Source organism: Phodopus roborovskii, unplaced genomic scaffold (assembly GCF_943737965.1).
Source record: "Phodopus roborovskii unplaced genomic scaffold, PHOROB, whole genome shotgun sequence".
Taxonomy (NCBI): Eukaryota; Metazoa; Chordata; class Mammalia; order Rodentia; family Cricetidae; genus Phodopus; species Phodopus roborovskii.
The window spans coordinates 18,994,031-19,017,503 of record NW_026126485.1 but is presented as its reverse complement, the minus strand read 5'-3'; the positions used below and the strand labels follow the sequence as shown (position 1 = coordinate 19,017,503).

The 23,473-nt window shown below is 48.0% G+C and overlaps 1 protein-coding gene across 3 annotated transcripts in view; it reads right to left on the bottom strand.

Moving 5' to 3' along the window:
- Positions 1-23,473, bottom strand: part of LOC127229890 (voltage-dependent P/Q-type calcium channel subunit alpha-1A) — a 164,928-nt gene that overhangs the window by 94,400 nt on the left and 47,055 nt on the right. For all 3 annotated transcript variants that reach the window (XM_051194965.1, XM_051194964.1, XM_051194966.1), the window contains exons 3-7: positions 21,913-22,004; positions 18,623-18,775; positions 14,423-14,616; positions 5,217-5,320; positions 2,822-2,937 (exon numbers count right to left, since the gene is read on the bottom strand). In XM_051194965.1, the coding sequence (XP_051050922.1) occupies positions 2,822-2,937; positions 5,217-5,320; positions 14,423-14,616; positions 18,623-18,775; positions 21,913-22,004 (659 nt within the window). The remainder of the gene's footprint in view (positions 1-2,821; positions 2,938-5,216; positions 5,321-14,422; positions 14,617-18,622; positions 18,776-21,912; positions 22,005-23,473) is intronic.

The window sequence follows — 23,473 nt, the reverse complement described above, 5'->3', positions numbered from 1 at the left end:
CACCAAGGACCTAGAGTCATCACCAGGCTGAGACCCTTTGGAGCCATGTCCTTCAATCTTAGTTGTGGTCAGATGTGAAACTTTCCTACTGGCTCACACATTTGAGGCCTTGGTCCCCACATGGTGATGAGGTTTGGGAAGGTTGTCATAGAGGGAGTGAGACACTGGTGGCAGGTCTTCAGGCTTATAGTCAAAGCCCCACATCTTGTTCTGGTTCTGCTTGCTTGCTGAGTGTGAATGTCATGTAACCAGCCCGCCTCCTGCTCTCGCCCCCATGCCTCCCCTTCTGCTACTGTGTCTACCCACCATGACCTATGGCTCTGGAGCTGTGAGCCAAAATAAACCCTTTCTCCCTTACATTGTTTTTGTCACAGCAATAAGAAAGTAACAGACACTTTGTAACTGTTTATGTTTACCTCTTTATGGCGATATTTGTCTGCCTCAGGTACTTTGTTATAACCACAACTGGATGAATGTAACAGCATCAGCTCACCTTACTCTACCCTGCCCTGCCTCCCTGCTGCTTCCCTGTCTCCTCCTTCACACTTCTCCAGGGACACGAATTGCTTCCCCAGGACCTCTGCACTGGCTCCTCCCCTCCTCGATCTCTCCCCCACTCAGCGTCCCCAGAGCCCCCATTTCACTTCCATTTCATCTCTGCTCAGACTTGTTTTTGTTCAGGGAGACCTTATCTGTCCACCTGACCACAGCTGTCCCCTGCCTGCTACCTTGCCTTTTTTCTTCCCCATGTGTCTATGTTTGAGACAGCCTCACTGTGTAGCCCAGGCTGGCTTCACACTCCTGATCCTCCCGTTTCACCACCCAAGTGCTGAGATGACAAGTGTGTGACTTAATGCCTGGCCTTGTTCTCCTTCTTAGCTCTTGCTGGGGAGCCTTGTCTCTCATTAGCCAGCAGCAAGGATTTGCCACATTCTCAGTGTATACAGTGGTGTATGGCAAAGAGCAGGTGCCTGGTGAATAAATGTACGGCTATTGACTGTCAGTTGCTACTCTGGGCATCTCTGTTCGACTGTCTTATTGAACCCTCAACAGCCCTGGGAGCAGGTGGTCTGCTGCCCCACAGGCATGGGCTCTGTCTCCATGGACTGAACCCAACACAGACCTGAAACTCTTAGACAAAAATGCATCTATATGTTGTAGAATATTAATTCAAGATGTGTTGCATTCCTTTATGTTGCATTTGTTTAACTCTGTGAAGCTGTGTTGCTGTGCCTGTCTAAACACCTGATGGTCTGATAAAGAGCTGATGGTCAATAGCTAAGCAGGAGAGGGCTAGGTGAGGCTGGCAGGCAGAGAGAGTAAATAGGAGGAGAGATCCAGGGAAGAGAAGAGGAGGATCGAGAAAAGGAGAAGGAAAGGGTGACACCAGGGGCCGCCACCAGTCACTCAACCAGCCACAGAGCGAGAAGGGAAGGAAGATACTTAGAATAAAGGTAAAAAGCCCAGAGGCAAACAGAAGAGAAACAGATTAAGTTAGAAAACTTGGCTAGAAACGAGGCAAGCTAAGGCCAGGCAGGCATTCATAAGTAAGAATACGTCTCCGTGTATTTATTTGGCAGCTAGGTGGAGGGCCCCCAAAGAGTGAAAAACACAAACAAAAAACCCAATGGCATCTAACCCAACATTTACAGACATTTTTCTTGTCATTCCCTAACAATACATAATTGTCTTAGGTACTAAGTTACTATGAATCGGAAGAGCCCATGGGAGGTGTGTGGCAGTTAGAGAGACAGAATAGGTCGTTTTCTCTAAGGAGCCTAGGTATTTACTGTTTTGGTGTCTGTGAGATCCTGAAACCAATTACCCAGATACCACTGGGTTACTTTACCATCATTACTTTCATTAAGGAAACTGAGTCATAGGTGATGTGTAGGGCTAAGAGGAGTTGGAGATGGGACATGTACCTATGTTTGGTTTAAAACATGACCAGAGTAAAACAGGTGTGGTAGAAGCACTAGGATCAGGAGTTCAAGGTCATCCTTGGCTAGTTTGAGACTGGTCTGGGCTATCTCAAAAACAAAGACCTCATCTCTCAAAGTGGCTTTCCTTTCCTTTCCTTCCTTTTTTGGGGGGGGGCAGGAAGGTCTCACTGTATGGCCCTGGTGAGCTTCAAACACAACCTTCCTGCCTCAACTTCATGTGATGTTTGATTTTAATGTCAACTTGCCACAAATTAGTGAGTGGGAAGCCTCGCCTCAGGAACTGTCTTGTCTTAACTGGTGTGGCAAGAATATGGCAGCAGCCCAGATGTCAATGGCTGGCAGGCGGCCTTCTCTCTCATAGGAGTCAATTTCTGCTTCGTTTGATGCTGCTGATACCTTTACTGATATCAGAGCCAACATTTCCAGACTTCTACCACTGACTGAGGACAGTGACTCTCCAGGAACTTTCCAGGGCACCCAAACCCGTGGATGGAGGAACTACCGGGTCCCTGGTCTTTGCAGTGCCAGCAAGCCAGCAACCAGCGTTCCTCCATGGTCTCGGCCTCATTTCCTGCCTCAAGGTTTCTGCCTTGAGCTTGTGCCCTTGACTTCTTCAACGACGGGCTGTAAAGTGTATGCTAAAAGCAGCCCTTTTGGTCACAGTGTTTGTCACAGTAAGAGCGAGTGAACCAGCGGAGCCCCCAGTGCTGGGCACAGGCATGCACTGTAGGCCACACTCTGCTGCGGAGCCTTACCGCTAAAATCTCAGGCTAGCAGTTTGGACCCTCTTTCTCCTCCCATCATCCCTCTCCCTGAGGCCTCTTCAAAGTGTGGGTGTGGCTCTGGGCTGCCCATGGCCCAGGATGGAAGGGCCTCACCTGCTTTTGAGATCCACTCCATGTATCCGTTGAGCTCACGTTCAATCTGCTGTTGTCTCCTGAGCTTCAGAAAGGCCCTCCGGTTCTCCACACGCTCCCTTTCTTTGGCAAACTCCCTGCAGAATCACAAAGAAGCCAGAGGTGGTGGCAATGGAGCTGGATTGGTAAATACTTGGTGACCATGCACAGAGCCCTGGGTTCCCTCCCCAGCACAGCAGGAGCCTGGCAAGATGGTGCATGTCTGTTATCCCAGTACTCAGAAGATGCAGCTAGAATCACAAACTCAAGGCCATCATTGACTAGAAAGACCATCCTGGGTGGGCTACATGAGACCTGTCTTAAAAACAAACAGACTCCCTCAACAAGGCCAAAGCCAGATACTGTTCTTAAGGGAGAATTTAAGAGGCCATATATGTTTGGGGGTTCAGTGAAGGGCAGTGGCTCTCAACACAGAAGGCAGACCTCAAGGAGGCAATCCTAATCTTTCTGACAGTGCACACACCTCCAAAAGTTCCCACACATCTGGACCAAAAAGGCAAGAGCTCAAGATCATGAAGCTAAGCAACTACTGCTGCCACATATCCAATCCCGTCTGCTAAACCCTTCCAGGCCTTTTTAGTCAGCAGCTTTCCTTCCTTGTGGCTTTGCGTCTTCCTGTTTGGATCACAGGGCAGCCATCTCGTATCATACGGTCATCTTGGGACATCAACTATCTGCTAACAAAAGTCTTGGATATGGATGTCAAAGAGAAAACTTGGAAGAATCAGGGATCGCTATTGGCAGCATGGACTTCATCATGAGCCCCCACATTTCTTTGCTCAGAAATATGAAGTCTATTCATAGTTACCTTTTTAAATTATTATTAAAGTGATCTTGGGGATTTGGGGGCCATTTGTGTTAGGAGAATGCATTTAACATACTTATTTATAAATTTTATTTGTGTGTGTGTGTGTGTGTGTCTGCCATACTTGTGCAGATGCCCTTGGCATCTAGAAGAGGGTGTCTGATTTCCCACAGTTGGAGTTACAGGTAGTTGGTTACAAGCTACCCAATATGGATATTGGGAACTGAACGTGGGTCCCCTGCAATAGCAGTAATCACTCATTTTTGTTTTAGATTGATATGTTTGAGTGTTTTGCCTGCATATAGGTATGAACATCAGGTATGTGCCTGGTGCCGGAGGTCAGGATAGGGCATCAGACACCTGGGATCCATCATATAGGTGATGCTGAGTTATCTTTCCAGCTTCTTCCCTTTTTTGAAACAAGGTCTCACTGTGTAGACCAGTCTGGCCTTGAACTCTCAGAGATCCACTTACCTTTGCCTTCAGAGTGCTGGGATCAAAGCCATGCATCACCACAACCAGCTTATCAGTAACATGTTTGACTGCTGGGCCATCACCCCAGTTCCAAGGAAAATGCATGTTTGATTCTGTTATATATTTTTTGTTGTTCCAGGCTTGGCCTAGAACTGACTATGAAATAAATTTGAGGTAATTCTCCTGTCTCAACTTCCTGAGTCCTGGGATTATATGTGTGAGTCGCCACCCATAGCTTCATAGTTATTTATTTATTTTTTAAAGATTTATTTATTTGCATTTTATGTGCATGGGTGTTTTTCTTGCATGTATGTCTGTGCACTATGAATGTACATGGAAGTCAAAAGAGGTTGTTGGATTCCCTGGAACCAGAGTTAAAGATTGTTGCTAATGGCCATCTGGGTTAACCTAGGTGCTCTGGAAGAGCAACTACCTCTCCTAAGTGCTCTTAACTGCTGATCCATTTCTCCAGCCCCTTGTTTTATATTTTTGAGACATGGTTTTGTTTCAAAACGAGGGACATCCTGGACCTCATTATCCTCTTGCCTTAGCCTCTTATACTGGGATCACAAACCTGTGCCACCACACATGGCTTGTGTGTTATGATTATTTGAAAGGTAGAAAAGGGGGAACCCAAAGTATAGTTTTCTTTTAATTATTCTTTCTTATATTTATTTATTTTTATTTTATGTGTATGGATGTTTTGTTGAATGTATCTGTGTATCATGGATGTGTAGTACCCACAGAAGCCAGAAAAGTGTGTTGAATTCCCTGGATCTGAAGTTACAGACAACTGTCAGTCAGCCATTTGTATGCTATGAATTGAACCTGGGTCCTCTGGATGAGCAGCCAGTGTTCTCAAACACTGAGCCATCTCTCCAGCTCCCCAAAGTATTGGTTTTATAAAAGTAAAAAATAAAAAAACAAAAAAAACCCCACAAAGGCTTCCTCATTGGTTGACCCAAGCAGTATACAATCTATGCAGCTGGCTTGCTTTCAGTCTTGCTGACTGAAAACCAGGAAGGAGGTTTATTCATTGGGAAGAGTGTGATGGAGGGCGCAGTAGCAGAGACTTACCCAGATAGCACACCCAGTACAAGGTTCAGCATAAAAAAGGAGCCGATGATGATGAGGGGAATGAAGTACAACCAGTTCCAAGTGTTCCCTGAGGCATCGTTGCTCTGCAGAGTGCAAACAGGGAAAGCATGTGAGGAGGGAGTTGGGCCCAGGTGGGGCTGAGAGGAGAAATAGGGTTAGCCTCATGTCTCCTGTGATTTTGTTTCAAATGTTCCTGACTGTGGAATCCTGGCACTTTGGAAGCCAAGTGAGGGGCAGGAAAGGTGACGTTTAGATAGTGGGGAATATCACCAACTTATCACCAGGGGACAAAGCTTTCTTATGTCACACACAGTTCTTAAGGCATTTGGGAGCCAAGGTGATGCCTAGGAGGATTTTGAAGTGAGAAGGAAACACACACACACACACACACACACACACACACACACACACACACACACCACTGAAATGTAGAAAGGAATGCATTCTGGATCCCACACTTTACATCGCCACCATTTCCCCTTAGAGGAAGCATATGGCTACAGAGTCTCATGGTCTGGTGAACTAAGAGCCACAAGCCTATTCCTCAAGTATCTCCTCCACTGCCTGGAATGTGATGAGAATCACAACAACACAAACCCATCTCTAGGATGTCCCTAGCTAAGTCTGCAGGTAGGATACTCTTGAAATGGATAACAGAAAACCGAGAGAGGAGAATGAGAGAAAAGAAGAGGAAGACAGAAAAGGAAGAGGATGAAGAAGAGAGGGAGGGAGAAAGGGAGGGAGGAGGAAGAGAGGGAACAGGAGAGTTGGCTGGCTGTAGGGAATGACTGGCATGAACATTCATTGAGCATTTACTATTTGCCTGTCTTCCTCTAAACATTCATTAATTCACTTGTCTCCTCTTCACAAAGCCCCACATAATTACCATGCACATTTTTACAACTGGAATGAAGGCTGACAAAGACAACAAACCACCCCAGAGTCACAGAGTGCCAGGTGTGGATTCTGAATGTCCAAATATGTGGACCTGACCTGTTTCCTGGAGAAGATTCTCCTATAGTCTAGAGATGGTAGATCCTCCATGGGGCTCTTAAGTGTGGCTTTAAAAGCTCATCTTTAGAAGTAAGCACAAATACTATAGGAGGAAATCTAAAACTAGAAAGACTGACATCACCAGTCAGTGATGAGGCTGTGGGGCAACTGGAACTTTTAGGTCCTGCTAACACAAGGGCACTATAATGTATTAGTGTCCTGAAGCTGCTGTAACAAGACTCACAAACTGGATGACTTTAAAAATGGAAATTTATCTCACATTTGTGTAGGGTGGAACTTTATGGTCAATTTGTGGATGCAGTTGGTTCTTCTGAAGGCTGGGAGAGGATCTGTTTCCCGTCTCTCCAGGTATCTGGTACCTTTCTGGTCATCTTGTGTCACCTACCTCCAACTCTGCCTTCATCTTATGTGTGTCTTTTCATCTGCTTCCTATGTGTGTCTTTTCATAAAGACAGAAGTCAAATTTGTTTAGGGACATCTAACTGACCCCAATGTAATGAATTACATGTGCAGTGACTATTTCCAAATCAAGTCATATTCTGAGCTGTTGGGGGTGGTGGTAAGATTTTCACTATGATTTGTTGTCATTGTTTTGTTTTTGTGGTGCTGGGGAAGAAACCCAGTGCCTTGCACATATGTCACAGTAATCTAGAACTGAACCACACACCTCAGGAAGGGTATCATAATGTAGCCCAGGCTGACCTAAAATCCTGATTCTGCTGCCTGGGATGACAGACCAAAATAACACATAAGTTTTGAGAGGGCAGAGCACTCCAAGAAATACCGGTTTCTATTCAAACTGATAGGTGTACCATCAAGCCCTTGCCAGGCCATTCCCAGAAGGTTACCCAATAGAAATGTGAAGCTGTGCACACCCCAGGCATGCACAAGAATGTTCACAGTGAACACCAGAAGAGTGCCTCAAGCTGTGAATAATCTAGAACATTACCAGCAGGAGGTAGTATACAGTAGTGTCTATCTGATGATGGGCTGCCACAGGAACCTGTACAACAATGCCAAGTGAAAATTTCCACACAGATAGTGTACATGAATGACTCCTAGCCAGACACACAATGTACATGTTGTATAGCAATTTCCTTTGAGATAAAACTAGCCACTTCAGAGGGAAGTGTCTTAATAGACACAGGATGTTCTAAGGGAAGGTGAAACATTCTACTTTGTAGGGAAGCTCCTTAAGTTCAGGAAGTAAATAACTCAAAAGCCCCAGGAAGCCCCTGAAACTTACCAGATTCACTAAGGCATCTCCCTCCCCAAGTGTATATAAGAACTGCTGACAGACTCTCAGACATGCTGAGCTGCCTAGAAGAGGCAGAGAACAGAGAAGTTGCTTGGGAGAGACTCAGACCACTGAGCCACTTAAGAGAAAGTTTTCTACCTGTTGACCAGCTGCAGGTGCAGTACAATCCAGGTTCCCAGCTTTTGTGAGCTGTCACCATTGCTGGGGTGGGCTTTGGTGATGCTCTGTCTTTGAGTTATTTTTGTACATGTAAGTAACTCCAGTAAAAACTTACTTGTTCATCAAATTAGACTTTGGTTCCCTAGCTGAAGTGGGTAGGTGTCTGTTTACATCTCTCCATGAACAGTGTCATACAACAGCATGTAACACCCTGCAGCCAGACACAGTATGAATGCAAAGAAAAGGTCAACTGTGGTGCAAAAGTACCTGTAACCCCAGCTACACAGGAAGCTGAGGCAGGATGACTTGAGCTGAAGAGAGCAAGGTCAACCCAGAAAGCACAGCCTGTCTCAAAAACTAACCACCTGCCTTTAATCCCAGTCACGTCTACACAGAGAATTCCAGGCTAGCAAGACCAAATGGTGAGGCTCTGTCTAGAAAAATTAAAAAGTTAAGATCTGGCTGGGAGTATGACTAAGAGGAGAGCACTGGCATGTATTAGACTCTGAGTTCCATCTTCTGCAATATCAGAAAAAATTAGACACATTCATTGTTAATGTATTTACTCAAATTACTAAAAACAAGTCGCTTTTAATCATGGCTGCAGAGAGGATTCTGAAGAAAATGAACGTCCACAGCCTGCCTGTCAAGCCCAGCATCCCAGTGCTTCGCTCCCAAAGACTGAAGGAAGAAAGAAGTCACTGGAATATGCCGTCCAGAAGGCAGCTCGGCTTTGTTCTTCTTGGCACTGTGGAGCCGAGCGCTTCTCGCTAGAGTTCCTCAGGCTAAATATAGTGCTGGGAGCCAGCGCCAGCAGCAGCAGAGAGAAGAGGGGTTCTGGGCTGTCAGATGGGGACAGAGTGGGGTGGTGGAGGGGTGGTAAGGTGGTCCCTTTCCGCAGCTACACTTGTCCGCACTGCGCACCCCCCCCCCCCACAAGGGCTGTGTGACACTCATGGAGTTCCGGCATTTTGAAACAAACTAAAATCCTCTTGTGGATTTCAAGAAGGCATGGACAACCATCTGTCACCTCAGGTGGGAAACCAAAGCCCGGAGAGGCAAACTTACATGCTCGCTGGCCTGTGGTCCATGGAGTGCCCTGTGAGGGTGGCTAAGCCACAACTCCTAGATCTTGTGAGTGACACCCAGGCTCTCTGCAGGTGTGACCACTGTCCTTTCATAAAGAGGCAGTCAGTCAGGCAGAGAGGGGCAGGACAATGGGAGGGTGAGGCAGGGATGAAGTGTGTCAGGAGGGAGGGGACAAAAGCACTCCTTGTGGGTGTGAAGGTCACAGCCTGCTGACAGCTCCGGAGTCAGGACAGAACAAATTTCTGTTGTTTTAAGCCGCTCATCTTACGGGAAGAAGGGACAGGGAAAAGACCTGTCCTTTAGAGACACAGCCTGGTGCCCTGCTTCCTCACCTAGCCTCCGTCCAGTTTCTCAGCTGGGGCCACCCTCAACACAGCAGTTGTTTTGGAAAACATGTTACATGCTACCAGTTCTGGTGGTAAAACCGCCTGGCAAAAGCAACCCAAGGGGAAGCGTTTCAGCTCAAAGTTCAGCAGTCCAGTCCCTCATGGGGAGCAAGTCAAGCTTGGGTCAACCACCACACTGCAGTCAGGAAGCTGAGCAGAGGGGGCTGGTCTGGGTTTGCTTCTCCTCTTTAGACAGCACAGGATCCCAGCCTAGGAATAGTTTGCTCCCCTTGGTGGTCACTGAGGTCTTTTTTCCTCATCAAGATGCCCCGCCCGGCATCACCCCTAGCTAGGCAATGGTGGTGCACACCTTTAATCCCAGCACTCAGGAGGCAGAGGCAGGTGGATCTCTGAGTTCAAGGCCAGCATGGTCTACAGAATGATTTCCAGGACAGCTAGGGATACACAGAGAAACCCTGTCTCAAAAAAATCAATCAATCAAACAAACAAACAAAAAAGCAAAAACAAAAAACCCAAAGGCAATCCCTCCCAGCTCCCAGGTATGCCAAAGGTAAGTCTCTAGGTGATTCCAGGTCCTATGAAGTTGACAATGCTCTGTAAGTAACCCTCATTCATGTTTCTGAAGGTATCTCCACACCCATTCACTGGTGAGTAAGTCCCATAAATTTGTTGGCTTGCCAAACGACTCTGGTGGAACTGCTCCTTTGGCTTGTTGTGGGCTCTATTTGAAGTGAACGGTCCTGTTTACTCTTCCAGGAAAGGGTAACAGCACCACAAACACACAGGTGGGAAGCAAAACGACTTCCCCATCATTCTGCTTTCCTGCTGCTTTTAACTCCTGTCACTCTGGACCCTGTCTCGTGTTGATAGTAAGTGACCCCCCCCCCCCAGAGCCTGAGGAGTCTGACTCATCATGAGCAGTGCTGAGTCCTCTCGTGGTGCCTGGCACTTAGTGAGTACTAGATAAATATTCTTCAGGCAAATTAATGGCTGAGGCTCAGCGAAATCCTAAGGTGTTTTCTGCCTTATGGTTTATTTCCTTCTATTTTTTTTTTTTTTTTGAGCCTGGCTCATTTAGGGGATGGGGAGCCATAGAGAAGATGTAAGAAAAAAATCCTCAATTTAAGAAAACAATCACCTCTAAAGATTAGATGGATTTGATCATGAAGAGCCAAGGTTTGTCGGTGAACTTTAGGGAAGCCCAAGGTCCTAGTTTACACCTGTCAACACACTGATTCCCAACTGTTGCCACTTTGGGGGGCACCCTTCCCCCACCCACTCTCAACACCACCCCAGCTAGGATGATCAGTTGTAGAGCCCCTTGTCCCATGAAGCTGGTCTCCACCTCGGCTTTCTGGTTCCCTCTTACCTTCGCTTGCTCCCCTCCACCACCACGCAGCTTCAGCATTGCTCACAAAGGCCAGGGCAGTCCTGCTTTGTTCAGCTTTTGTCCTGGCTGGCCCACCTGCCTGGCTTGTCCTTGTAGGAAAACCCATGGGCTCTGTTAGGTCTTTTCAGGAGGATTTCCACCTGTCCCTCGGACAGTCTGTTAACCTTGACTGCCCCATTGACCTTAGCTCATATAACCGTCTCACACTATCTCAAATTCAATACATCCATGTGTTTTCTTCAACGTGTGTGCGTGCATGTCCACCTCCTTTGAGATAGGGGCTCTTACTGGACTTGGCCTTGCCCAAGTAGGTGAGGCTAGCCCCATGGATTCTCTTCTCTAACAGTGCTGGGGTTATAGGCATGGGGCACCTTGCCTGGGGATCAGAGTCAAGCCCTCTTATTCCAAGGCAAGTGTCTTACTGATCACGGTTTTGAAAAGTAAAAATTGGACTGGTGTGCAGCTGGGTTCTACCCATGTGAGCCACACTGCACATAAAAGTCTGTGCCTACTGTCTTTGATCTAATAGTCATTGGCCTCACCCACTAGAATGCCAGTTCCTCAGTGCCCGAAACGTCACCATACACACACACACTCACACAGTAGGCATTCACAGGGTGCTGCACACAGTAGGCATTCAATGGATGCTTGTTGGATGAATGCGTGGGTGGCACAACCCCAGAATCACCTGATTTGAAATGGGACAAATATGTGTGGAAGAGAAAAGACTCAGGTCACAGATTCATCCCCGATGCTTGTGATCACTAGTTAAGAGGTGTGAGTTTATTAACAGACTGCAAACTGTTTTGCTGTTTCTTCACTGACATTAACCAAAGGAAAGAAATGGTGTAAGAGAGGCTCATGGGGAAACGTGCAGGGAGGAGGAAGGAGAGAAAAGGGGAGGAGAAGGGAAGGAGGGCAGGGAGGAGGGGGAGGAAAGAGGAGAGACAAATGCAAATATGGGGAATAAAACAGGGCTGGCTGCAAGAAATAGTAAGTAGTTCTGGCCTGCAGCTTCTGTGTAGAACAGTCTGGTCTCAGATTCATAGAGATCCACCTGCCTCTGCTTCCTGAGCACTGGTATTATAGGCACGGCACACTTGGCACAAGGCTATTGTTATTTCTTTAAATAGTACTTTTGTTATTTTAATTGTGTTTGTGTGTTGTGTGTGTGTGTGTGTGTGTGGTATGTGCACATGAATATGAATGCAAGTTCCCACAGAGGTCAGAGGTGTTATATACCCAGAAGCTGGGGTTATAGGCAGTTGTAGGCCATCTGATGTGGGTGCTGGGAACTGAACTTCGGTCCTCAGGAGGAACAGTATGTGCTCCGAACCACTGAGCCATCTTTCCAGCCACAATCACAAGGCTGTTTTTGAATCTCTAATTTTGGGGTGCAAGGTGGTGTTAGGTTGAACCAAACATGGAGGTTGAGGATTTCAGTTACTTGCTAAACTATCACTTTTTGACCACATCAACTGCAGGCGCCATTGTGAGTCACCAAGTCTCAGAGTACTATACAAAGTCTTTTGAAACTCGGCACTGCCACAAAGCCATGAAACTTACTTGACCAACTGGCACATGACCTGCTGCTACAGATAGCTGTTGACAATTCATAATGGTTTTAGAAAAAAAAACTGTCTGTCTATTTTATATTATGTGTTCCATCAGAGGTCAGAAGAGGACATCAGACCCCCCACAGCTGGAGTTATAGAGAGTTGTGAGACACCCAGTGTGGGTATTGGGAACAGAACTCAGGTCCTCTGCAAGAGCAGTATGCTCTTTTAACTTCTGAGCCATCTCTCTAGCCTTATTTTGTCTTTTTTTGGGATAGTCTCTTACTAAGTAGCCCATCCTGATTTAAACTCTCAACCTCCTGTCTCAGCCTCCCCAGTGACAGCTCTGTGCTACCACACCCAACTCATAAATCTGTTAAATAGTTTATGAGAATTGCAACATACTTGGTTATGTTCTTCACCTTGTTGTGTGTATATGTGCATGCATGACTGTATATCCATGTGTATTTGTGTGTGTGTGCCTGTGTGTATTCATGTGTGTGCATGTGCGCATGTATTGGATGCATGTACTTGTATGTGTACATATGCTTGTGTGTATGTGTGTGTTTGTCTATGTACATCATGTATGTGTGTATGTATATACATGTCTGTATGTATGCATTTGAGTATTATTTGCATGTGTAGGCCATAGAACAACTTTGGGCTCCACAGCCTTTTGCATGGATTCTGTGGGTCAACATCAAGTCCTCATACTTGTGTGGCAAGTACTTTCTCATCTGAGCCATCTCCCCACACTCATCTCATTTTTAAAAAGCAATTCTATTAATGAATTTAGCTTTTGACCCTGTAATTCCAGTTTGGGGACACAGACCCCTCAGAGTCCATCTGCATCTACAAAGGCATGAAAACCACAGTGCAACAGTGCTCATAGCATCACAGTACCTTACCTGGAGTGGGGCATCCTGACATGCCTCTCTAAGGGGCTGAGCATGTAAACTGTGAGCAACAACACAATGCAATACTATGCAGTTACACAAAGAATACGAACTCTGTCTTGCCACAAATAACAGTCTAGAATTGTTATTATGAGAGAGGAGTGATGGGAAAAGTGACTCTATGGTGCTAAGATGGACAATACAGATTTTTAAAAAAATGTGTGTGTAGTGAGTGTGCAATGTGTGTATGCACATGTCTCATGCCTGCGTGTGCACACAGAAGCTGCAGGTCGAACGAGTACACTCTAATATTGAACAGGGTTTTTCACTTGAATCTGGTTAGTGTAGATTTGGTTAGTCTAGCTGGCCAGCTTGCCCAGGGATCCCATCTCTGCCTCCAGGGCAGTTACTGGCAGGCCACCACACACTTCCAGCATCGCTCTTGTGAGGACTCACACTTGTGAGATAAGGGCTTCCTCTACCCGACCATCTCCCTAGCCCAAGAGATAGATAGATTTGGTTCTCCTCCTGTGCTCAGTCCTCCATATCTGTGGTCAGAAATCAACACATGTCTGCACTGAGCATGCTCAGTGCACTTTCTGCCTTAGCTACACAGCGGGAACCGTTTCTGCTGCACCAAGGTAGCAAAGGCTGGCACACCATGATTTAGAGAACACGGGGAGGTGTTCAGGTTCCACCATTTCACACAGGCAATGTGGGCAGCCCTGGACTGTGGTGTCAGAGGGGCTCTGCCACCAACGACCCACGGCTGCTGAGGGGTGACTGCACTGGTGTAAATGGGCAGTGGGGAGATGCGTCAAGGCACAGAAGGGCTCATGGCAAGGGACAGTGATGGAGCAGAAGGAAGGCACGGCAGGGCAGGTGCCTTTTTGGATCTGGCTGTGGAGTGGCCACTTTCCAAGTGTATCCATTTCAAAGAGACTAAATCAAATACACTCCGTGCTTCTAGAATCTGGGTGTTGGTCATGTATGGTAGAGGCGGTGAGCCAGCCATAGTCTATGACCATGCCCTGCCACCTCTCACCCTGCTGTTCACAGTTCTGTCCTGCCAGTGGCTTGTGCCTAGGCTCCAGCCACATTTGTGCTGGTGACTGCCTACTGGGGGAAGGGGACTCTTTAACAAGCATGGCAGGATCACACAGAAATTCATGGGTTTGAGCTTAGACAAAGAACTTGGGATTCCAGGTAGCTTAGCATGGACACTAACATCCTCACGTCACACCCTGGGTCCCATGTACTCCATACGTCATGGGAAGGGCACTCCCAGGGCTGGATGGCATTGCCCAGGCTGGAAGGTCCCAGTCTTCTACCCATGCTGAGTTTAGGATGGCACACTGAAAGCATATTTAACACCTGGCCGAGGCACCATTAGGAAGGACTGTCTATGTACTGCACAGACCGCCACAGCACAGGGCCCCCTCCCCATGCTGCCTTGTGAGCTCCAGCTGCTCTTACATTGTAGAGGAGATCAGTCCAGCCTTCCATGGTGATGCACTGGAAAACAGTGAGCACAGCAAACAGGATGTTGTCGAACTGAGTGATGCCGTTGTTGGGCCCTTCCCAGTACGGCTGACATTTGGTCCCGTTGGGGCAGGTGCGGGCGGGTTCCTCTGTCCCACACGGAGCTGGCGACTCACCCTGGATGTCGTCTACAAAAGGCAAAGTGGAGAGTAAGAGGGAGGGGCAGGAAAAACAGACTGGGAACAGGAAACAACGGTTATTGGGATGAAATCAGTGTCTGATTTTAGATCTCAATTCCTGTCTGCAGCCCTATATTCTTCAACTCTTTTGTTTTTCCCAGTTTTACACCAGTTTAATTCTCTTTTCTTTCCTCCTCCGCCCCCTTTTTTGAGAACAGTTTTTTTGTGTAGTCCTGGAACTTGCTCTGTAAACCAGGCTGGTTTTGAACTTAGAGTCAGCCTGCCTCTGCCTCCCAACTGCTGGGATTAAAGGCATGTGCCACCACCTCTGGGTCCTTGTTCTTTTCTTAACCTGTTGAAACTGGGTCATTTTTTTTTTTTTCTTAAGGCTACAAATTGTCCTTCAAGTGCAGCTTTGACTGCCATCTCAGAAAAACTGTCATGGTTATTATTGTGAAAATAGTTCCTGTGTTGGTTTTTACAGGAATGGCCTTCACAGAATCATGTTCTAATCCTTGGACCAGGAGTGGTACTATTATGGGGTATGGCCTCGTATGAGGAAGTATAACTGGTGGGCTTTGAGGTGATAGAAGCAGGAAGAAAGTGTCTCTCTTCCTGCTGCCTGCAGATCCAGATGTAGAACTCTCGGTTGCTTCTCTAGCACAATATCTGTGTGCACATGGGTAAGCTTCCTGATATGATTAGAATGGACTAAACCTCTGAACCTGTAAGCCGGCTCCAATTAGTGTTTTCCTTTGTAAGAGTTGCCATGGTCATGGTGTCTCTTCACAGCAAGAGAAACCCTAACTAAGACAGTGCCCAATTCCACGACTCATGGGCAACTAGTAAATATTTTTTTTTTGAAAAATAAACTTGACAGAGAGAGGTGATTTTTGCATGCATTTGTCACTGGTTGCAATACCAAGTGACTCTGAGCCAGTTTTGCTCATGCTCACATTTCCGCCCCACCCACTCCTGCCTACTTCCCCCACTTAGACCACTCGCTGGCACATTTTGAAGGCAAATGCCCAACATGAGAAAGTCCCATCTGCAAACAGGAAGTATGCCTCTTGTTTTCCAAATGCCTGTGGCACGTTCCTTCTGAGCTTGATGTGAGCCAGCCTTCTACGCTGCACCTTGCCAGTCTGTAACTGCCCATATGTGTTGTGTGATCCACATCACGGTCAGATCAGGGATCCATGAAATTCGTATCTTCTGTGTGTATTTCTAGGGCCTTGCTGTTTTTCTTCATGACATGCATAGGATCCTGGGGTGAGGGACACATGGTTCCTACCCTTACCTGAGGCAGGAATAGAACGGAGCTTTCTTCCCTAATACTCCTACATTGTGACATGTTAGGAGTGCCAGGGAATACTCCTTAACACTGAGACCCAAGAAGCCTGCAGGGAGGAACAGGCCCAAGGGGTCACATCCAAATCCTTTGGTATTAACGCAAACAGGGAGGCACTGAACACCTGACTCAGCCTGGCCACACATTTACTGTGCAGCTTCAACTCCTGGAAATCCTCCTGCCTCAACCTCCCCAAAAACAAAGGTGACATGTTTGAAAAAAACAAAAACAAAAAACCTAACAGCTAAGTGTATAAAAAAGCAAGTTTCCACTCAGCAGACAATCATTGCCTGCAGCTGGCTTTACTGCACCCACTCCAACTGCCATGCAGGGAAGGGGACCGTTTGTAGGCCCCACTAGATGGAGTCATCCTATTAACAGTGAGGGATGTGCCAGGGGTAGTGAGTGACTCACACCAGTCACCCCAGAACCCACGAGATTGGAAGATGACCCGTTTCGGGCTAGCCAGGGCTACACTATAAGACTGTCTTAAAACAAGATAAAGACCAAACCAACCAGAAACAAAACTAAAACACAACAAAGAAAGTAAACACAGGCAACAAAAAGGCCTTGCTTCTAGTTTAGATAGCTAAGTGACACCCACCCTAGACTTACACACAGTGAGTGCAGACAGGATAGTGACACCATTAAAGCTTAGTGCTCAGGGTTCTACAGAGGCCCCCTGGGAAGATCACCAGTGTCTCTCCAACCTTCTCTGCTCCATTTCCAGTCCAAATCTGGTTCACGTGGAACCCTCTGTGCTTATCTGCCTCCAGCAGCCCCCACCTCCCCATTTTCCTGTGAGTGGGGCACAGGGAGACAAGGCCACATCAGCCTCCTTGCCTAGAAATGCACGCAAGTCAGGGTCCTGTTCATCTAGGATTCTAGAAACTCGTAGAAAACAGGAAGCATTCCACTTAGTCTTGGAGCCTGTGGATGTGTGGGATGGCGGTGGGTGACAGGAAGTGGGCTCCCTAACCCTGTGGCTGGGAACCGCCTATCTTTAGCAGCATCATCCAGAGGTGTGCTCGACCCCAGCCCCCTCAACCCCAGCCGTCTTCGACGCCAAGCACTCCCAGGGTTGATTCGAGAAACACAGCCATCCGGAGTCGGAGAAATTCAGCTATAAATATATTTTAAAATTAGCCTGCTGCTGGGGCGTCTGTGTATATCTGTTTCTTACTCACACATCTTACAGTCTTAATCGGGAGCTCTTTGGATCACCTCCCGAATCCAGGCTGCTGTCCTCCAAGGCTCCACCTACATTTGTCCCCCCACAACCCCACTGGGACCCCAGCCAGCCCTGGATGGGAAAACAAAACAAAAACAAAAACACCCTGAACACCTCATACAGTCTGAGCCCCTAGGTCCTAAGTTTGGGTTTTTCTGTTTGTGGCTGATAGACACTTTCTCTGTCTTCCGCCCGGGTGAGGCCAGGTGCAGAAATAGATCTGCTTCAATTAACACCTTCTTCATTGGAGAAAGAAATAATTAGGCCATTCTGTATTGAGCAAACTTCACAAGCCCAGGAGAAAAGAAGCAGGAGAAAGAAATGACATCTCAGCCATCTAGAACAACCTTCCCAGCTGGGACCTGACCAGGACACCATCCTCTGTGGATCTGCTTGGGGTCAGTGGGTGCAGTTGGTGCAAGGCCACTTCCGCCCATAGCATTCTTCCCTGGTTGCCTTTCCCAACAAGGCCCCACACCTCTCCGCCCACGGGTTCACTCTGTCTGTGGCTATGGAAACCCAGACTGCCTGCTCTGCAGGAGCGGGTCCAAGCACTGAAACGTAGGTACCCCTTCTTGTTTGAGTCTTCTTGGTTCTGGGCCATCAGGTAGCTCTAGTTTGGGGAGTCTAGGATTGAACTGGCAATGCACCTAGAGGGCCTGCACCTCCAAACGTGGACACAGCATACACCTTCCACATTGCTGGTCAGTCCTGAGCCCCAGGTGCACCTCCATGCTGACTCAAATCACAGCTCCCTCTGGACTCAGCCTCCTAAGGGTTAGCTAAAGCTGATGGGGTACTGCGTAGGCAGGCAATACCTGTTGGGTGCTGGGTTCTGACGGGATGAAACAGTATCCTCTCAGAGGCAGGGTTACCATTGCCTGGGACAGACCTGTCAGGGGCTCGGTACTGAAGCAGCAGGGCAGGACCCTCCCATGTTCAGACTTTGTTATCTAGCCCTGCCCTCCATCTCCGTGGTGGAGGGGTACTTCCTGCTGTTTCCAGACACTACAGTATTGCCCTGTGCATACAAGAAAACCTGCTCAAGACCACTCCCTCAGTCCATCTCTGGGTCTCCCAGGGGTGCCTCGGGGACCACACCCAAGCAAACCACTTGCTCCCTTGGTTGCCTTCTAGGGGTCCCCAACCCCAACACTGTAGCCATGATCAAGGTATCAGAGGCGACTGTGGCCTGTCTTTCCTGCAGGCAGTTTAGCTATGCTGGGATTGTATCCAGGCCCTCATTCATTTCAACAAGGCCTTGGCCCCCAGCCACACACACAACCTTCTCTCTGATATACTGTAAGCAGGCCCGTTGCTGCCGAGTCCCAGCTTCCAGGACTAGGGGGTGGGGTGGGGACCAGTTCCCCTGCTCATCCTTTGTGGAACTTTGTGCCCTGAGAAAGACCTCACATCCCACAGTGTGAACCTACCTGTCCCCTCTTCAAAGCAGGTGGTATGAAATTTTCCCATATAAAATTCTAACCCTATGATTGCAAAAATAAGGATTGCAAAAAACAGGAGTAGGCCAATCTGCAGCAGAGGGATCATCGCCTTCATGATTGACTTCAGGACGACTTGTAAACCTGGGGAGACAGAGAGGGCCAGTGAGTGAGCACCCCGACAAGTACCTCCCATGGAGCCCAGAGTGGGATAATGAAGAAGCAGGTGGTCACCTTATCCCCAAGAGAGACCTCAGTATTTATGATCTAGACTGCTCTTGGAGGAGTTTTAGGACCCAAGGGCAGCTAGCCAGGCCATTCAAAGTAATTATCTGGGGCACTCAGTAGCTTCTTTCCACAAGGGGGTGCTGTTTCCCTAAACTGCTCAAGCCACAAGGGGTCGCCTTTCCTCTTCATCCCGCCCGGGAGCTTCCCCTCGCACAGCAGTATCTGCAGACACCAAGTCTGCACTATAAAGCCGATGCCGCTTGCACAGGCCTGCCTCGATAATCTTGAGATAACTGTTTTTGAGACAGGGTGTCTCTGTGTGGTCCTGGCTGTCCTGGACCTCACCCTGTAGACTAGGCTGGCCTCAAACTCACGGAGATTCACCTTCCTGAGTGCTGGGATCAACGGCATGAGTCCCTGCACCCAACTTCTACATAACATTTGACAACTAACACAACGTTAACACATTGTGTTAACACGTTCCCTCATGAGTGTTTTCAACCACAGCTGGCTGACAGTGAGTGTGGAGCCCACAGACACAGGGCAGATTGAGTGAGGGCCCTTTCACTGTATCCTTCATGGGTTAAGTTTTTTGATTTTTTAAAATTTTAAATGACTATCCTGGGAATGGAGGTAGAGACAATTGTGAGCCTCTGTAGGCTGCTGGGAACTGAGCCGCCACCACCTGGAAGAGCACCCAGTGCTCTTGACTGCTGAGCCATCTCTCCAGGCCCTAAAGATCTGTTTTTATGTTTATCTGTGTTTGCATTTGTGTTTGAATTTGTTCAGGTGAGTGTAATGTCATCAGAGGTCAGAAGAGGACTCCTGGAGCTTGAGTTATAGGAGGTTGTGAGCTGCCAGACATGGATACTGGGAACTGGATTCAAGACCTCTGTAAGAGCAGCTGGAGCTCTCAATCCCAAGTCACCTCTCCAACCCCGCCATGCTGTGTGGCCTCACCACAGGCCTAACACACGAGGGCAGGCAGAGCACACGCTGAAACCCATCCTGAGGCTAGCAAGCCTTCCTTCTTTCTAAATTGATTACTGTGGGTGTTCTATTACAGTTCCAGAGGGCTGACTAGAAGAGTTTCTCAGAGAGCCCAGGGCTAGTTCGATGGTTTGGATACCTCCACCCAGAGGCCACTGGCTAAAGTCTTGGTTCCCAGCCTGTGCAGTAACTGCAGTGCAGAACTTTAAGGGGTGGGGCTTCAGAGGAGAATGCCACTGGGTGTAAAGCTCTTGATTTTCTGCTTTCTGGATGCCGTGTGGTAAGCCACTGCCTATGCGTTCTCACCAAGATGTGCTGTCAGAATCACGGGCCCAAAGCAAGGGGGCATGACTAAGGATTAGAACCTCCCAAACTGAACAAAAACAAACCATTCTTTGTTTTTTTAAGTTTTTCCTTTGTGCTTATTGTATGCATATGGGTGTTTTGTGTGCATGTATGTGGGTGTATGGGCAGTGTCTGTGGAAGACAGGAGAGGACACAGGACTTACAGACAGCTGTGAGATGCCAGGTGAGCACTGAGAACTGAACCACAGTCCTCTTGAAGAGCAGCCAGTGCTCTTAACCACTGAGTGGTCTCTCCAGCCCCTACCCACTAATTTATTTACTTATTCACTTATTTACCTGTTTGTTTGTGTGAGCACATGCGCCACAGTGAACATGTGTAGGTCATAGGTGACTCCCAGGAGTCGGGGCTCTCCTACCATGTGGGTCCCAGGAATAGAGCTCAGGCTGGTAGGTACTGTGACCTTCTTGTTAATCTCTCCCTTCATCTCAGGCATTTTGTGACAGTAACAGAAAGCTGACTAAGACCAGCAAACACCTGGCTCACCCTCCTCACCAGGGCCTCTTGTTAGTACTAGTTTGTCATCTGCTCTTAACCTAATGTGACACAGAGCCGGCTGGGCACCGGAGCCTGGCTATGGACTCCTTTTCCTGTAAAAGGAACATGCTTGTGGGTAGCTCAAAAATCTCTATTTTTTTTTTTTTTTTTTAAATTTCCTATAGTGCTGAGGGAAAAGCCACTAGGCAAGCACTCTACTACCAAGAGACACCAGCCCAAGCAGCGAAACCTCCTTAAGTCTGGGTGAAAGTAACTCTGATCAGCGAGGCTGACACACTGAACACAGTGATGATAACAAAGCCTAACTCGGTGACTATCCTGGAGATACACAGAGTTCAAAATCCTGGACAAGTAGAATTGCCAGGGACTACATAGTACATACTTGTGTGTGTACTACACATAGTACACCCATCTGTGTGTGTGCACTTGCTTGTCCTCCCCAGATCTCACTAAGCCTGGCACTCATCAATTCATCGAGAGCCACTGGCCATGAGCTCTACGGAGCCTCTGTCTCCACAGTCCCAGCGCTGGAGTAACCGACACGCACCACCACACCTGCTTTTCTACAAGGGACCTTTCTGACCAAACTCAGGTTCTCACACTGAGCCGTCTCCCAGTTGCCCAGAGTAACTGCTTTCTGATTTCTATCAAGTGAGACAGTGGGGTGGAAATAGCCCTCTGTGAGAGTCTGGCTTGGGGCTGAATCCTGAACCTGTGCCGCAGCCCTCTCCGTGGTGTGAAGCCCATACATCCCTGGAGAACAAGAAAGCAGAATGTGCACACACCCTGTGCTCATTCCACCCACCTGTCAGGACTCCTCTGAGTCTTGCCCTTTCCATCTGTGCAATGGGTATCCACCAACTGAGTGCAATGGTGAAACGAGAGCATTGGAGCCTCCTTCCGCAGTGCTCCGTTCATAGGCGGTGAATGCAGGGTCCCCACCCTGGCGTGGCTAACTCTCACTCAGCCCTTTCTTTTTCATGGGACCTGAGCCTATGTGCCCCCAACAGAAACACTGTCACTGTTTGTGTAATAGGTTATGGGTGCCGAAGGAACTGTGTGCAAAACATGACTCCTGGCAGACTGTAGGTGCTCAATAAAGGCTTGAGGCCTAAGGCTTTCTTCCGGAGACCCCCAGACCTGATTCCTGGGAGGGGGGGTCCCCAAGCAGGGCCTTCTAGAAGGATGGAGACTCACGCACTTGGGATTCCAGACACCAGCTTGAGTGGCCGCAGCACACGAACCGCCCTCAGTGTCCGTAGGTCAAACTCTGTCCCGACAGTGGCCAAGATGCTGCAGGAGAAAACAACAGTAAGACGTGAAAGCTAGGGGCAGAGGTAGGTGGACGGGCGGTACACCATGCTATGAGGTCCTCAGCTGATGTCTGGACATCACCAGGTCAGTTCCATTGCTTGTCAAGTAACAGTAATGGTTCTTGTCGTAAGGAAGGAGAGGTCACTGATACCCATCTTTTTCTTCCTGTGTGTGATGTATGTGAGTATCTGTGGGAAGGGTGCATATCTCTAATCCCAAGATGCTCATGGGCCAGCTAGCCTGGAGTACACAGCAAGTGAAGGCAGGAAGTGACACCCTGTTTACCTTTTTCTTTCTCCATGATATGCTTGCTTTATATATGATAAACACATACTTGTGTCTGCACATACACACACACAATTTTTTTTGAGACACCATTTCACTGTATAGTCTTGGTAGCCTGGAATTAACTATGTAAACCAGGCTGGTCTGGGACTCAGAGATCCTCCTACTTCTGCCCTCCAAGTGCTAGGAGTAAAGGTGTGTGCCACTACACACAGCAAATATACATATACTTAAGACAGAGTATCAGAATGTAGTATACAGCTCAGGCTGTCCTTGAACTGACAGAAATCCTCCTGCCTCTGCCTTCCAGGTGTGGAATTGCAAGCATGAGCCAACATCACACACACACACACACACACACACACTTTTGAAGACGGTGTCTTTCATATAGCTCAGGCTGGCCTGGCTTGTGCTCTTCTGATGTCACAGACTGCTGACCGTAGGGATTACGACTGCAGTTTTCTTTGGATTTCTTCAGATTTCCTCTGACAGGCACTGTTCTATTTCTGAGCCTCGCTTTCCTCTTACTGTGCAGACAGAAGCTGTTGCTCAGTGTGTGCAAAGGAGTTATGGGTCTCTGTGTGTGGAGGAAGCTGAGAGAACCCAGTAAACACATCAAATGTCAGAGTGATTTGTACTGAGAGAGAGAGACACTGAGAGAAAGGCACACCCAGGATAGCGTCAGGGGGAAGTGGTGGCATTTACATCAGCACCGGCAGGGATCGGCGCAGTGTTCTTATCCAGCATGGGCTTGGGGCATGGCTCAGGGGTACAGCTCCTGCCTAGGATCCCCAATGAGGGATCAGGGTGGGGCTCAGGGGTAGAGCGTTTGTTTAACATCCACAAGACCCTGACTTTCATCCCAAATGGAGGGAGGAGAGAACAGACCAGCACTGGCTAGTAGAAATCTATAAAGTTGCAGGGGAATTTTAACTTTTCCATATTAGACAAAAACAAACAGGTGACATTAATTCCACAATTCTTGCTGATTCCGCTCCAGCCACCCCAAACTTACCATTACTCTCCAAAGACACAGAAGGGGTTCAAGGCTCCCCTTGGACTAAAACAAACAAACATCGGGTGGGGCAAGGCTGGGGCCTGGGGGAAGGGTCTAGTGATGAGATCTGGGCATGGGCAGGGCTGGTGCTGGGTTTGAAACTGAC